Raw genomic sequence first — 16,747 nt, 5'->3', positions numbered from 1 at the left:
TCCGTTGTCTACCGCGTCCTATTTTTGACCGCTACCCTCAAATTATCATCATAAAACTTTATGTTTTTAAAACGTACCGCAGTGACTTTCACTTCATGGAAATAAACAGAGATGGCGTTAGTATACCCTTATTAACGTTATGAACCGTATAAGAACATTGCAGATAATACTGGTCATACTAGCATAGTTGCCCTTTGTTCTAAATGCTTTAAAAGGCCAGGTAGCTCAGTTGTCGGGCATATAACTAACACCTTCTTGAGGTTACCGTGGAACTTAGTCAATTTGTATAAACATGTCTTAAGTTCTATTCTAAAGGAACATGTCATAAATATTCCGAAACGTTCAGAAACGTTACGGCCAGCATAATGGTGGTTTTTAATACAGATTCTTCACTTGTATTTTAATGGGTCCCATTATGTATTAGACCCATTAACGATTATTATTTGAGAGCAGGTACGCAATAAATAAAACGCATTTTTAAGGTAATTTAATTTTTACTGGTAACTAGTAATCTCCTCGGAGCACCACGTGATGACTTGTCGTGCGCCGAGTGTTTCCCTTACGGCTTGTTGTTTTCCAACTTTAGGAATGACAGTCTCAAAATTCTTCGGTATATAGCAGTGTATGTGTGTGAATCACATATTTAGCAAGACAATGGTTTCTCCTTCATGTTCGTTAAGTTAAGCCCTTGTCGCAACTCGTCCGTAGAACATCGCTTTCTCCCTCGCGCGCGTCGCGCTGCCTCTCCCTCGGGCTCCGCGCCGTCGCAAAGGTTTTTACATTTCCCACATGGAAAAAGTTTTTCATCTATGTGTTTCGTGGTAAACGATAATTTTATATTGTATTGATTAAATGTATTTTGTATCGTAATATTTGTAATGTTTATCACGAACAAATGATTTATATTGTATTGAATCGGTTCATATCTTTGAACTCTTTGTTACACACGAGGCAAACGAACTACTTCACTTTTATGTGAACGAAGCTGATGTGTTTTGAGGTTGATGCGTTGTGTAAACGTTTTCTTACATATATCGCACGCATAAGGTTTCTCACCGGTGTGGATCCGCTCGTGCGCCTTCAACGAATTCCACTGTCCGAAACTTCTGTCACAAGTGCGGCACACGTATGGTTTGTCCCCGGTGTGCGTCCTCATGTGTATCTTCAAGCCGTTGGAGAAGGAGAACCGCTTGTCGCACACGGTGCAGGGGTAGGGCTTCTCCCCGGTGTGTGTGCGCTGGTGTATCAGCAACTTGTTCGCTCTCGTGAACTCCTTGTGACACACGTGACACAGGTGAGGTCCGGTTCTCCTTTTTCTTCGGCTCTTCGAAGCGGCGCCGTTTTCTTTAGTTTTTCTTTTTTTCTGTTGTCGCTCGGTGCGCTCGGCAGTCGCCTCCGCGGCGGAGTCGTCACGCACTAGAACAAGAAAAACCTTTTGTACACTAGCAGGGTCTGTATTGGTTCCTATAAAGTTGTACATAAGTCATAATATATCGTTTGTTCACTTTTTCGTTGGTCATAATTTGGATTTCCTCAGAAACGCGTAACTTTGCAGGATTGCCATAAAACAAACTTAACCTATCTATACATACATGACCTTAACGAAAACCCTGAAAAGTTAACCGTTTCAGAACTATGACTAATGATAATCTGGAAATCATTACATTATGACTTATGACTTTTCAATCACATCATTATGTGAAACAAAAGGATCCGACACTATTAACTTCATAACACGGTAGCTAGACTAAACTCGACGTCCAAATTCCAAGTCTTTCGCTTACTCGTAAATTAACATATGAACAAAATGTTAGTCAAGCAACAGGCTTGCCTCAATCTGAAATTTATTCCAAGCAAGTTATAACCAAACTATAATTCTGTGGGCCTAGTGAAAAAGGGTATAACTCAAATTGACTAGGTGAAAAAGGGCACAAGTCCCATCTCGGACTTGTGACCTACGTAGTTTTCTCCCAGACAGCAGTGCGCCTCCCTCCCTTGGGATGTGTTTCTAAGTACCAACCGTAGAGGAATAAGTAAGGGAAGAGTTGTAACTCCATACATCAGTAATTGCAAGTTATTTGTAGTGACATCTAGCGTCATCCACGCGTCAATCACGCGTCGACTAGCGTAAATTATCAGTACTGCTACTTGTCAATAGATGTCGCGACGAACAAAAAGGCTAATGCTCAATAATTTTTAACTAATATTACAATAGTATTAATCAGTTATCTCTGTTTTCAATTCCTTCTGCTTGTAATATAAGTTGTAAACTGTTTTAATATTACATTTTTGGCAGACGCGACACTGTTGGCACCTAGTGTCGAGTAGTGGTACTGATAATTTACGCTATTTAACGCGTGATTGACGCGTGAATGACGCTAGATGTCACTACAAATAACTTGCATTTACTGATGTATGGAGTTACAACTCTTCCCTTACTTGTTCCTGTATGGTGCCGACAGAATCACTTCACACTGCATAATAGTAACAAATGAAGTATTCTGCTTTAAAAAATAATCTCAAGATATAGAGTTATGATATAGTAGCGACATACCTTCGGTGTTCGTGCCCGCCTCCCCCCTCTCGTGTTGGTCCCCCTCTCTAGGGTCAGCGACCTGTGCACTAGGGCTGGTATTCCGTACACCGCGCTCGCATTCCGCCTTGTCGTCAATCCGCTCGAGCTCGAGTGTGATCTCGTAAACGGTCTCCCCCTCTTCCTCCTCCTCCCGGGTCGCGTCTTCTTCTTCGATCTCTCGCTTGACGCGAACTGTGGCGACATCTGGCGGGACCGTGGCGTCCGCTGGAATATAAAAAAAAAATTGCCAAAAGTTCACAAGAGGTTATTAGAAAAATTAAAAACTGGCTGCAACAAGTCTGTTTTGTGTAATTGTATTTTGAGTTATACCGAGGTATGTAGAAATGTCAAACATGTATTAAATTATGACTTTAAACTAGCACAGATGCAGCTATCTAACTCGCTGCCCACTAAGCTTGGCGTGACTTATTTGTGTAGTTCAATAATGACCACCACAGCCACACAAAAAAAAGTCCTACAACATACTACTTGCATACTACCATTTCTTAACTTAGTCATTTTCTAATTCCCTGATAAAACTGCTGAGCTTTTTCTGTATATTGTATGTGTTCCACGCATGGATTGCATAATTTGAAGTTTGAGAGTATAGAAGGTTCCTATAAAGTCGTACATAAGTCATATTGTATCGTTTGTTCCCATTTTCGTTGGTCATAATTTGGATTTCCTCAGAAACGCGTAACTTTGCAGGATTTCCATAAAACAAACTTAACCTATCTATACATACATGACCTTAACGAAAACCCTGAAAAGTTAACCGTTTTAGAATAATTATGACTAATGATAATCTGGCAATCATTACATTATGACTTTTAATCATTATGTGAAACAAAATGATCCGACACTATTAACTTCAATCCAACTCTACTACTTACTTTATTTTTTATTTAGCATTTTAATTTTTACCCCTTGGCGGTTGCCCTACCGAGTCTTATCCTAAGCCCGTTTTCACATTATCCGATCCGATATCGGATGTCGGAAGGATTCCAATGGAAAAAATCCAAGATGGAGCCTGTAATGCATGCGATATTGATCCTACATCCAATATCGGGTCTGATAATGTGAAAACGCACTAACGCCGTCACTGGTTTCACCCCCAATTGATATATTTGCGTTATTACTATTCAGAATTAGGGTTGCAAAAAAACGGTTTTTTTTCTGGCTTGAAAAAAAACATGAAAAAAAACCGTGAAAAAAAAAACAGTTTTTTTTCTGGAGTATGTTTTTTTTCTAAAGTACGAAATCTCAAAATTTGCAAAATAGTTAATACTTTTATACGGTTTTTTAGACTTAATGTTAACTATTAAACGAATTTAATCAAATACTTTAATTTCTGGTCTTATAAAAGTAACATTTACGAAATGTGTAGTTGATAGTTATCACTATTTACTGTTGGCAACACAACCGCCTCTCCACACTACACGCAACATCGGGGATTTCCCAATAAACGTTTGTATACTGAATTTTAATTGAATTAAAATGTACGTTATTGTTATTGAATCACGTTACAACTCACGAAAAACCCTTATTGTTGTATTATTTGTTCATCTGAAAAAAAACCATATTTAGAAAAAAAACCATGGTGCTCGGTTTTTTTTCATGTTTTTTTTCACAATTCTGAAAAAAAAACATTTGGTTTTTTTTCTATTTACAACCCTATTCAGAATCATGAAAAGTTGTGACAGTTAATAAATAATTAAATAAAGGGTTTTTACTGTCATAATTTAATATTATTTAAGCAATAAAAAAAACAGTTGATATAATGAGCCTCTAAGTTATTTTTACCAGTGGATCCCGTCCAGGCGACCTCCTCCTTGATGTGGTGGAGCGGGCGGGTCAGCGCCGCGGCACAACTCTCCCAGCTCGGAGGCTCCTCCTTTATATACACCGTCACTCCTCTCTGCACAGGATCACCACCATTGACTGCAATACATCATATTATCTATCGAACACACAATTGACTTCTTCATTGCATGAAAAATATTTTGCCATTTTTGTGAAGACATTTGATTATGATTGTACTTTAAACATATGTTAAAAACTTAATTATAATAATAGTAACAAGAAAATGCTTAGAAATGCAAAACAATCTGATTATTTGATTTTATTCTTTATATAATAAAAATTCTATTCTATTCTATTCTGTCTTCGGTATTCGTAATATAGTTGAAAGTTTCTAAGCTGACTGTTTTGGGTACTCTCGACACTGACCATGCAGTCCTAAACTAAAATGAGAGCTAAAGTTTTGAACTGTGAGCTCTCATAGTACTCAAAAGGCCGATGCAACGAAGCCTGTCTCTATCGCCGCGGATCACTCACTCTGCCCAGCCTCCTCCTCCTCCGCCTGAAGAGGCTCCTCCTTGACGCGAAATTCCAGCGACATTCTGCCACTTGTATAATCAAGCTATGTTGAAATGCGAGTCACTAAGTAAATAACAGTATTATGTCTGTGGCTTTTTGCTTCAGAAATAAGATACTTTAATGTAAATAAAATAAATTTAAATTATCTTTATACACTGAGCCGCTAAAAATACGAAGTACTTGGGAGTTGGGAGCTTGGGAGTTTTCGATTCGAGTGACGCTTGCCTTGTGTTGTCAGTTGTCATTGTCACTCGTATCTGTCACTGTCAAAGCCCATGGCCATCGCATGGCGCTATTTGAGTTCTGGTCGTTGTTGATCCTATAATAATTTCTCATTCCTTTATTATAAAAACCAAATAACTGTTACTGGCGACAAAATCAGTCGATAATTTTGTCTTTTGCTGTAGACTGACCGCAAGAAACGCTTTGGTGAGTTATTGAGCGCGATGAACGAATTCTTTAATCGAAAAGTTGGTCACCCTGGAAACGTCACCTTCAGCTGTCAATCGATACCGCAATAATCCTCGTAAATCCCATGATCCCTGAGAGTTTTAAGATGTTGTCGTGTTTATATTACGCTTGTTTCGTTAATTTCATAAATTAATGTACCCTTTTTAACAGTTGAAGTGGATGTTTCACGCTTGTAGTATATCGCATCCGTGCAAATCCGTACAGTAAAGTAGTCAGTAGTGTTGGTAGTGCTTTAGTCGCGTCTCCCGGATGAGATGGAGGCGGTGTGGGTGAAGGCGGAGCCGCCGTGGGAGGCGGCGGAGCCCCCGGGCTCGCAGGGACTCGCGCAGCCTCGCGCCGCGCACGGTGAGTCACTTCACACTGCAACGAGCGAGGACTTAAACCCGACGAAAGACCCGTTTAAGCTTTCGGCGAAATACTTTGCAGTCAGGGTTCGAAAATATCCGATATTTATAATATATATCAAAATCCGATATCCGATGTATATCATATCCGATACTTATGATATCTATCGGATATATATATATCATCTTTTTGATATCTTATATCCATTTTCTATGGAAGGCATATTATTATTTTGTTGCATTATTTATGAATACTACAACAAACAGAAGCTGCTATGATGCTATGATGCTTTAGGGGAAGTTTTAAGTACTCTGCTACAAAATGTTGGAATAACATACCTCCACCACTACGAATACTAAAGAATAAAGTTCATTTTAAAACAAAGTTACGACAACACTTATTAGAAACTCAGAAAAGAAGTTCTTAAAATGTAACCCCATCTCGCTCACCATTTGTCCTTTATATTTCCACATCATGACCATAACTCTGTTACCGATAACTAAACATTGTATATTGTAATATCATACCTATTCTGTTCACATACCTACCCTACTCTTATTGCGTTTGATGAACATTATATATTTGTGACAATATTTTGCTTATTTATTACCTACCCAACCTACTCGTACACCCTATAAATATAATATATATCGACTTGCGCTGCACTAGGTCGTTCCCTTAGTATTAAGTTTGTAAGGTTCTGACAGAAGATCAGCGCTGCGGCTTCCGTAGCATGTATGCTGAGTCAGCGCCTATTCTATACCACAACTCACATTCCACAACCAATACTTCAGTTAAAATAATAAGTGTGTTAATTATTGTATAATGTTAAGTTTTTTATTTTTATTATTTCGTTTTGTGTTGTAGAATTTATCTATCTATCTATCTACTACTTTAGATAAGGAAAAATGTACTAAAACACATATTAACATTTAGTAGAAAAACAATAACAGACACAAAAAAGCATATTTTAAACATGTTACATATTTAAAACTGTTTTGTATAGCAATATTTATAAAAAAATATATAATATCGGATATTTATATCCGTTGATATATATCGTCGATCCAGCTGGATATATATCTTCCGATGTATATCGGATATATATCTTCCAATATCTTGATATATATCCTCAAGCCCTGTTTGCAGTATTGCTGACTTAAAATTGAAAATAAAATTTTTACTCTAGAATCTCTAGATTTTGTCCAAAAATGCTAATTTTCGTCCATACATGAAATAGCAAATTATTTATTTAACTTGTAATTATAAGGGATATTACCAGGCTGATGATGAAAACTATTACTTGTAACACTTTTACTTTATTCGTTAATTACAAACATAATAACAACCAATTTACAATAAATATTTCAAGACTTCTTCACTGCAACTCGTCTGTACTCGAACTGGCCCCCGTCACTGTATGTCCGCCATTTTTATAACAATCCAAGATGGCGGAAACCAGTGACTAGTATGAGTCAATTGATATTCTTTAATACTTTCATCATTAATAACAGTAAGATAAATCAAAATATAAGGCATTAATAAATAATTACTCTTACAGCTCGGCCATCCTGTGCGAGGCGAGACCCTTCGCCAAAGCTTAATGTGAAATAATTCAAAAGAAAGACAATACCAGTTTATACAACCACAAAAAGTGTAGTATAATATGCATTTGAAATAATTCTTAAACAATAGAAATACAAAACCTTTACCACATAATTACGATATGCTGTAAGACTAATATTAGCAAAATATTATTTATTTATGGAAGAGTAATTCTCAATTATAATAAAACTATAACTTACGTATATTAAAAATGGATTTTTAAATATTTCTATAAACCTTATCAATTGTAAAGAAAGAGCATTAATCAGACATAGGCCTGTGAAAAATAAATATATGAATAAGATTTACTTCGATACAATTAAATTATTGAGATCCAATTAAAATCATTACATTTAATTAAATTCATTACATCCAATTGAATTCATTAAATCCAATTAAATTATTATGATTAAATTAATTAGAAGGCATTCACAAGTTATAAACATATTTCAGTAAACAATGCAACACTTCACTTCACACTTCACTCGCGAAACATAAGCAAAAAGAACATATTTACACGATTTTATGATAGACATAGACATAGACATAGACATTTTATTAATAATATTATAAATATCACCACCTCATCACATGATTGAACGGAATTCCCGTGCCGCTACGGGGAAATAGCATCATGGGCCACCCAAGCTCTGTCAGCCTGCTGCCGCAGCTGCTCATCACGGACGCCGGACATTGCGCCGCCAGACGCAAGCTCGCATACCATGCCAGCATTTAAGGACTCAGTCGACGATCGAAACAGAGGTATCTTTACCCTGACCCTCTCTCCTGGGCACTCCTGGGTCGGAAGTGAATCTACACCCCGACCCTCTCACCTGGGCACTCCTGGGTGGTAAATGAATACCAGACCCTGGCCCTTTCACCTGGACGCTCCTGGGTCCTTGATCTGAAACTTGCAACACTTTCTTTAGGAACATAAAACTTCGACTGTCTTCGAAATTATGGTAAAATGATTATGGTTCGGTAATCAATTCAATAAGTCATAATGTATTGATAATCGTTATGATTAATTAAATTATTGTCGTCACCTATTAATATATCGCTATACTGAGTAATAATATTAAAGATTTTTCAGATTTGTAGTATACACATTTACAGAATCTTACAAATGACCTGTCAATAAAATATCGTGCCTAGTTATTTATTTACCATTTGTAACGTATACATATTATATTACTGAACCATTTAAGGCCAACCGCAAGTACACGACTACGGTGTACGTCTTTTTTTTTAATCCTGTTATTATTATTATCACATAAATCACACATAAGGCAAGTATATATTTTCTTTTCACGAAAAGCTATTACGAATGAAAGACAATGAAGATAATTAATGCTGGCTCTCTACATTCTAAAGTGTACATTTTCAAATTATTTCTTTTATCTATGAAAGGGGAACTAAACGTTAGTAACGATTTTATTATTTAAAGACAATGAAGATTATTAATGCTGGCTCTCTGCATTTTAAATTGTAAATTTTCAATTTATTTCTTTTATCTATGAGAGGGGAACTAAACGTTAGTAACGATTTTATTTTAAATCTGATAGGTCTCTTCAGAACCGATAAAACGTGTAAGTACCTACTTCAGTTTTAGTATGTACCTAATATTTTACCAACTAAACCTGCTAGGTAATAAGTTTTACATGTTAATAAAATTTATTTTAACTTCGGATCCGAACATAATAATAATAGTCTCTTTTTTTGTTACTTTATTCTTGATCACCTAAGACTATAAAACATGTAAAGAACTGGATACAGGTAGCCAAAAGAGAAATATGTAATTATTGCTGTACTGCTTTATCCAATCAAAAGTCGCAAATAATATACATTCTTATAGACACAATAATTTATATTGTACTTTTATTTTAATGTTTCATGTATTTATAAAGATTGAAATTAAAGTCATTCACGTTCATCAACGTGCTTAAAAGTTATGCACGTACATCCACGCGCTTTAAATCTCGCACGTCCATCCACGTGCTCTAAATCTCGCACGTCCATCCGCGTGGTCAACCATTTATTCCACAAGATACGATACATTGTGCCATACCCTGGCTCAATTCATTATTTTGTACGGGGGTCAAAATACCCGAGTTTACGCGTATACTGTGACTACAGCACGTGACTACATATGACTCTACATATGACTCTACATATGACTCTACATATGACTCTACATATGACTCTACATATGACTCTACATATGACTCTCTCTACATATGACTCTACATATGACTACATACGACTACATATGACTCTACATATGACTCTACATATGACTACATATGACTACATGTGACCGTCACCCATGTCATGTCACATGCACCATAATATATAATCATAATTATCAAGATTAAATCGTTGTTATTGTTATTAAAGAAGCAAACAAATATTACTAATAGTCTGAAACATGTCTTCAATGATATTTATTCACACCATATATATAATTTTTCGATTTCCCATCGAATTCTCATCCATGATCACCATGGTTACATTGATTAAATACTTCTGCCATCACTGGCCATTATAAAATAGTATTCATATAATGTTGTAGCATACCGTCAACAATAAAAATGAGATCAATCAGTCCAATTCGTGAAATAAAACGTTGGACACTCTACAACACAGTTCAGTTTTATGGTCATTAGTAAAAAAACTCAAAACTTTAAAACGCTAAACATTTTTATAACGAGTTATAAAATATCCGAAGATGATTTGAGATACAACATACTCTCCATTATTCATACCAGAGGTTGGCAACCTTATTATTAAAGTTTATTTATTTAAATTCAGTACTTAACAGAATTGAACTACCCACAATTGCACAACTTCGATTTTAACGGTTAATATAATGTTATATTCATTGTTAAATATTTATTTGCCAATAAACAGGAATCGTTTTGGTATATACTAGAATACTATGATAAAAATCATACTTAAGTATTGAAGTACTTTATGATAACATGTTTTACACAGCGTATTTAATTCAGTATGAATTTTTAATTGTGTATCTGATCTGTATAACCTGACAAGCTCGAATATGTATTATTATATTATAATAACAGAATACAACAGCAGTTTAAATCTAGACGTAAAGATTTAAACCATTACAATTGCCTCGTTGGAATAAATTACACCACTTTTCCGAAACAACATAAAATAGCTTGACCGTGTTTAACAACTCAAGGCATCGTTAAATAAAGCGGTCATTTAATCAGAAGTTTATTTCTATTGACAAAGTACAAGTTTACTCATAATTCCACGGTTTTCTTAAGCCAATTAATTTATGAAATTTTAGTGTCACAAACTGAATGCCGTATTATATCGCGGCGCTTATTATAGTTATCAGAAAAATATACTAGTCATATAGTTATCAGATTTATGTGTATCAATAACTAATGGGTAATATAATGTTACACACCTTTTGTAAAGAAAATTTTTTTAGTTACAAAAGTAAGTCATCTTTTAAATAAAAAAAAATGAAGTTAATAAATAACGAGAGCTCATCAATTAATACTGTCATGAGGGTAGATTATCACACCAGTTTCAGAACATGTAGTTTAATTTTAAGAAAAATAAATAAATATATGTCTCACTTACCATAGCAATTTAAATGCACGTTTCGTTAAATAAATTCATTACATTAGTTTGACTTACACAAAAAAAAACCTTACGTTTGTGCGGCGTGGCAAAAATCTTATCGATTCTTGTTCATCCCACTACTGAAACTATAAGGGATATTACCAGGCTGATGATGAAAACTATTACTTGTAACACTTTTACTTTATTCGTTAATTACAAACATAATAACAACCAATTTACAATAAATATTTCAAGACTTCTTCACTGCAACTCGTCTGTACTCGAACTGGCCCCCGTCACTGTATGTCCGCCATTTTTATAACAATCCAAGATGGCGGAAACCAGTGACTAGTATGAGTCAATTGATATTCTTTAATACTTTCATCATTAATAACAGTAAGATAAATCAAAATATAAGGCATTAATAAATAATTACTCTTACATAATGTTGTGCTTGCAATACTACATTATGTCATGACAATTAGCAGATGCTGTGACAGAAGCTCCTCCTGCGCAGTCTGGGTATGTGTCAGTGAAGCAGGAGCCAGTTTGGGAGGACGACACTGTTCAGCCATGCGCGACCGAGGGTGACTCACATGTCAGGGCGACACCAAGTGAGCAAGAAGGTGAGTAGTAGATGTATTGTAATGTGACACAGGCCCCTCCTCAGCCTGGGCTTATTTTGAAATATTTACTACTTAGTCCTCATATGGCCTACCATGAACACTAAGTCCGTTTCCAGACTATTTCTGTCATTTAAAGAGGATTGCTCTGCATAGAGCTTTAGGCGTCCATATTCCCAACAATTCATAAATTCATATCATTCTTTATTGCAGCCATGCTCATTTTACATAGGAATGTATTTAAATATTATAAGGTAGGTACATGATACCCTGTTAACAATGTCCTTCGAGCGTGTTAATAGGAATATGCGTACGCTTTCAGCTTTAAAAGTGGTTTCATTTTCATTATACGTAAATGCCACTTGATGCTGATAGACGTGATTCCAGGCCAAGTTCACAAATGTCTCTTTTTTCTCTGTGGTAATTTCCTCTCAGTACAGAGTTGTAAGTAAAACATTTGTTGCAGTGCTCATCCAGGTGGAACTGGAGTTCGTGAAGCAGGAGCCGGTGGGGGAGGGGGAGAAAGAGACAGCGCAAGAAGACAAACAAAAGCAAAGTAAGATGTTCATTTTAAGCATTCCTTGAAAAATAGCACTACAGTGTTATTCAGGACTAATCCGGACGACATTTGTCAAATTTTCACGTGATCCTTGTGACGTGAAGGGAATGAATTATAAAGTTAGTCATAACATAATGTTGTCTTCCTGCTGATTTAGAAGGATGCTAGGCTAGAGGTGTTGGAGGCCAAAACTCATTTTGGGTTATCACGCCAGCCAAGTAAGTAAGCTAGAGGTGATGGATAAGGTATATTGACGTACATAGTGTGGTGTACTAATTAAAATATATGAAGTTTCTATTGAATTGCTATTTTGTTTTTTATGGATATATTGTGATATGTAGTATGTAGAGTCTGTTCGGTGCGGGCCTAGTCCACCCAACACATTCCACGACTCTTCTCTTTTCGAACACACTTTATTGTTCCTCCGTCCCCATGTCACGTTAGGACCACCAGACAATCGGCAATGCGGCATCGCTTCACGGTTAGTATTCCAAAAATACGCACTAAGCGTTTCGCTTCAACATTTATTTTGCGAACCGCCAAGAGTGGAATGCCCTGCCAAAGTCTGTGTTTCAACATGAGTACAATCCGGGTCTCTTTAAAGCGAGAGTAAATAGGTATCTCATAGGTAAGCGTGCTCCACCGCAGATCGCATCATCACTTACCACCTGGTGTGATCGTGGTCAAACGTCTACCTATTCATACTAAAAAAAAGTCTGATATTGATCTGAGCCAAGTTGGTAGATATTTCTAATTAAATTAAATCAGTTCAATTTAAAAAAAAAATTTTTTTTTTAATATATGACATCTTATTTCGATTTTTAATTTATATATAGTAGTGTGACTACATAAAAAACACAAAGCAAAATATTTGTTAAAAATAATTTGATTTGTTCCCATAGTTGCAGTTCAATTTCTGAAGATGAAATACTTACATCCCACGCAAATCACATTCATGTAAAATTGAATCAAAAACGAGACCATAATTTGATGAGCTCTTCTGCGTTATACCTACTTAATCATGCAGAAAGGTCTAAAGGCAGGGCTTGAACCTGCGACCTGCAATCAGTTCTCAGTTGATTAGAGACGCTACACCGGCTATGTATAAAGCTCACGCTTTTATTTATTTTCAGTTACAGAATTTGAAAAGTCACAAGAACCGCCTGCCCGCGCGCAGAGCCGCGGGCCCAACGCGTGCCCCGTGTGCGGCAAGCAGTTCAAGCAGTCCTACAACATCAAGGCGCACATGCGCATCCACAGCGGCGACAAACCCTATCCCTGCGCGCACTGCCACAAGCGCTTCCTCACCCCGCGCGACCTCGCCACGCACGAGCGCACGCACACCGGGGAAAAACCGTTTATGTGCAAACTCTGTAATAAAGTGTTCTCGCAGCTCGGCAACCTGAAGACGCACGAGCGCACGCACTCCGGCGACAAACCGCACGCCTGTCCCATATGCGGCAAGGAGTTCGCGGAGACGGGCAGCCTGAGGAAGCACGAGCGCATCCACACTGGAGAAAAACCGTACTCGTGCAAAATATGCAAGAAAGAGTTCCGGCTGGCGAGTATGTTATCTAAACACAAGAGAGTACACGTCGAGGACAAACCATACGCTTGCAGCATCTGTAGCAGGCAGTTCGTGATGGAGGGAGACCTGCAGATACACGTGCGCGTGCACACCGGCGACCGGCCCTACGTGTGCGCGGTCTGCGACAAGGAGTTCACGCGCTCCAGCACACTCAGGCGACACGAACGCATCCACTCCGGACAGAGGGAGTACTGCTGTGAAGTCTGTAAAAAAGAGTTCACCAATTCCAGCGATTTAAAGAAACATCGGCGAATCCACACTGGTGAAAAGCCGTATTCGTGTGAAGTTTGTAAGATGGAGTTTACGGGGTCTAGTGGCTACCACCGACATATGATGATCCACACGGGACAGAAGCCGCACGCTTGCGACATCTGCCACAAGGAGTTCCGGCAGACGAGCAGCCTGCGCGACCACCTGCGCATACACACCGGGGAGAAACCATACGTGTGCGCCGTGTGTGATAAAAGCTTTAGGGAACTGAGCGGGTTCAGGAGACATGAACGGACTCACAGGTAATAGTGACCGAGTGTGTGTAATGATACTTTTAACGAAATACGAAAGTTTAAATTAAACGCCGCATCGCTGCCATAGCTTGTATCTAGTTAATTTGAATTTCTATCAAACAAAGGAAGTGTGTGAATAGAAAATAACACGAAGTTTCTTTTGGTGTTTAATTTTTCCAGCGGCACAAATTATTTTCTATGCTTTGCGTTTTTAATTTTAAAGACTGTTATTGTGTGTTACATGCTCACTTAGAATATCTTTCTTCAAGACAAACCTTCATTCATTCTCAACAGTAAGAGATCCAACTTCAATTTCTCATTAAACTCATTAACAATCTCGGGGCCAGACAGCGTAAAGGTAAAGTTGGGTGGATGGGTGTCAAACAGGCAATAGCAATGCGAGGGACAGGGCTGGTACTTGATTATTTTATAATTTGGATGTTTAGATTATTGCAATCCGATAAGAATGATTTCAAAGGTTTGGGCAGGAAATCGTATCATCATATTATAATGTTTAAATGTAAAATTATTTTTTTGCTTTTTAGTTTCTCCGTGTTTTTCTTATGCGCTTTTTTTTTGAAGACAGTTTTTTAGGGTTCCGTAGTCAACTAGGAACCCTTATAGTTTCGCCATGTCTGTCTGTCCGTCCGTCCGTCCGCGGATAATCTCAGTAACCGGAAGCACTAGAAAGCTGAAATTTGGTACCAATATGTATATTAATCACGCCAACAAAGTGCAAAAATAAAAACCGGCCAAGAGCGTGTCGGGCCACGCTCAGTGTAGGGTTCCGTAGTTTTCCGTATTTTTCTCAAAAACTACTAAACCTATGAAGTTCAAAACAATTTTCCTAGAAAGTCTTTATAAAGTTCTACTTTTGTGATTTTTTTAACCGACTTCAAAAAGGAGGAGGTTCTCAATTCGACTGAATGTTTTTTTTTTTGTATGTATGTTACTCGATATCTCAGAGGATCGTGGAGCGATTTTCAAAATTTTTTTTTTGATCGAACGGGTATAACTCCGAGATGGTCCCATTGGCACCAAGTCGGAGTCTGATGATGGGATCTTGGAGAAATCGAGGGAACTCTTCAAATGTTATAGGCACATGTAATGTTCTTAGTATATTTTTCAAAGGTACACCAGTATTTACGCCTGATGGTAATAATTTTATGTGGCTGAGCTGATGATGGAAGGTCAACTCCTCAACGGTTAGGAGTTAAAGGATAATTCTTTCACTACTGTACATATATATTCGGACTGATACATATAATATCACTAGGAACCACTACAAATCAACAAATAAATTAACTTTTTAACAAAAAATAAAACCGCCTTCAAAAAAAGCGTGTTACAAAACACGGAGAAACTAAAAAGCCAAAAATAATAAACCTTCGAATTCAGATTTCTTATCGAATTGCAATAATCTAAACATCCAAATTATAAACAAATCAATTATTTTTGGAGTCGGGGCCAGCCTGCGTATGCGTGGGGCAAACAGGAAATAGCAAGGCGAGGAACAGGTCTGGTACCGACTACAAAAATAATTGATTTTTTTTATAATTTGGATGTTTAGATTATTGCAATCCGATAAGAAATCTGAATTCAAAGGTTTATTATTTTTGGCTTTTTAGTTTCTCCGTGTTTTGTAACACGCTTTTTTTGAAGGCGGTTTTTCATATTTTTTAAACATATGGTTCAAAAGTTAGAGGGGGGGGACGCATTTTATTTTCCTTTAGGAGCGATTATTTCCGAAAATATTAATATTATCAAAAAACGATCTTAGTAAACCCTTATTCATTTTTAAATACCTATCCAACGATATATCAGACGTTGGGATTGGAATAAAAAAAAATCAGCCCCCACTTTACATGTAGGGGGGGTACCCTAATAAAACATTTTTTTCCATTTTTTATTTATTTTGAAACGTTTTTGACATTTAGATATTTTTTCTACTCCCGAACTGTTATTCGTCATTTACAGGGTCGTGCATAGATCTTTAAAACCCTACATAAAGGTCTATTCCCCAAAGCCAGCGTCCGCCGGCTTTCCGCGCATGCGCGCAGTATCGAAAAAACTGAAAACGCATTGTTTGGCTCTGTAACCATGGCAACGCCTTATAACGACACTGCGCGAGTGCGCGGAAAGGCTTTGGGCAGCCGAGCTGACAGTGCAAGCCTTCGCGTCAAAATACAGGAAGCAGTGTGAATTTCACGAAAGTTGTTCAAAAAAAAATATTTATTATTATTATTATTCTCTTTATTTATTTTCTTTCTTAGGCTAGGCTGTTTATAATATGAATATAAAAGTAAAATACAAAAACACATACAAAACAATATAAAACACATATAAACACATTATAAAAAACCTAACCTAGGGTGCCGCCAGCAGCGGGCAGGGCCCAAGCTGCCGGTGGTTAGGGCTGCAGAGAGAGGAACCGTCGAACTATCCGTGCTGTGTCCAAGATCACCGCCTTCTGCATCTGGCCCTTGATCCAGCCACCTA

General features: G+C 37.2%; 2 protein-coding genes across 3 annotated transcripts; one reads left to right on the top strand and one right to left on the bottom strand.

Moving 5' to 3' along the window:
• Nucleotides 1-609: 609 nt before the first annotated feature.
• LOC125240042 (zinc finger protein 572-like) lies at nt 610-5,181 on the bottom strand. The gene is made up of 4 exons (XM_048147869.1): nt 4,913-5,181; nt 4,379-4,516; nt 2,555-2,800; nt 610-1,416 (listed from the first exon to the last, which is right to left on the bottom strand). Exons 1-4 carry the CDS (start codon nt 4,974-4,976, stop codon nt 941-943), a joined length of 924 nt encoding a protein of 307 aa, XP_048003826.1. The 5' UTR covers nt 4,977-5,181; the 3' UTR covers nt 610-940.
• Nucleotides 5,182-5,480: 299 nt separating this feature from the next.
• Nucleotides 5,481-14,555, top strand: LOC125240041 (zinc finger protein 79-like). 2 transcript variants are annotated; one of them, XM_048147867.1, is made up of 4 exons: nt 5,481-5,770; nt 11,461-11,601; nt 12,065-12,154; nt 13,291-14,555. In XM_048147867.1, the coding sequence occupies exons 1-4, from the start codon at nt 5,680-5,682 to the stop codon at nt 14,259-14,261; spliced, it is 1,293 nt and encodes a 430-aa protein (XP_048003824.1). In that variant the 5' UTR covers nt 5,481-5,679; the 3' UTR covers nt 14,262-14,555. The 2 variants fall into 2 exon arrangements, with proteins under 2 accessions (XP_048003824.1, XP_048003825.1); XM_048147868.1 differs by having other exon boundaries at nt 5,485-5,770; nt 11,464-11,601; nt 13,291-14,552.
• The last annotated feature ends 2,192 nt before the right edge of the window (nt 14,556-16,747 follow it).

The sequence above is a fragment of the Leguminivora glycinivorella genome, chromosome 26 (genome assembly GCF_023078275.1).
Source record: "Leguminivora glycinivorella isolate SPB_JAAS2020 chromosome 26, LegGlyc_1.1, whole genome shotgun sequence".
NCBI classification, from domain to species: domain Eukaryota; kingdom Metazoa; phylum Arthropoda; class Insecta; order Lepidoptera; family Tortricidae; genus Leguminivora; species Leguminivora glycinivorella.
Note: the sequence above shows the minus strand (reverse complement) of the source record. Positions and strands in the feature narration are given on the sequence as shown.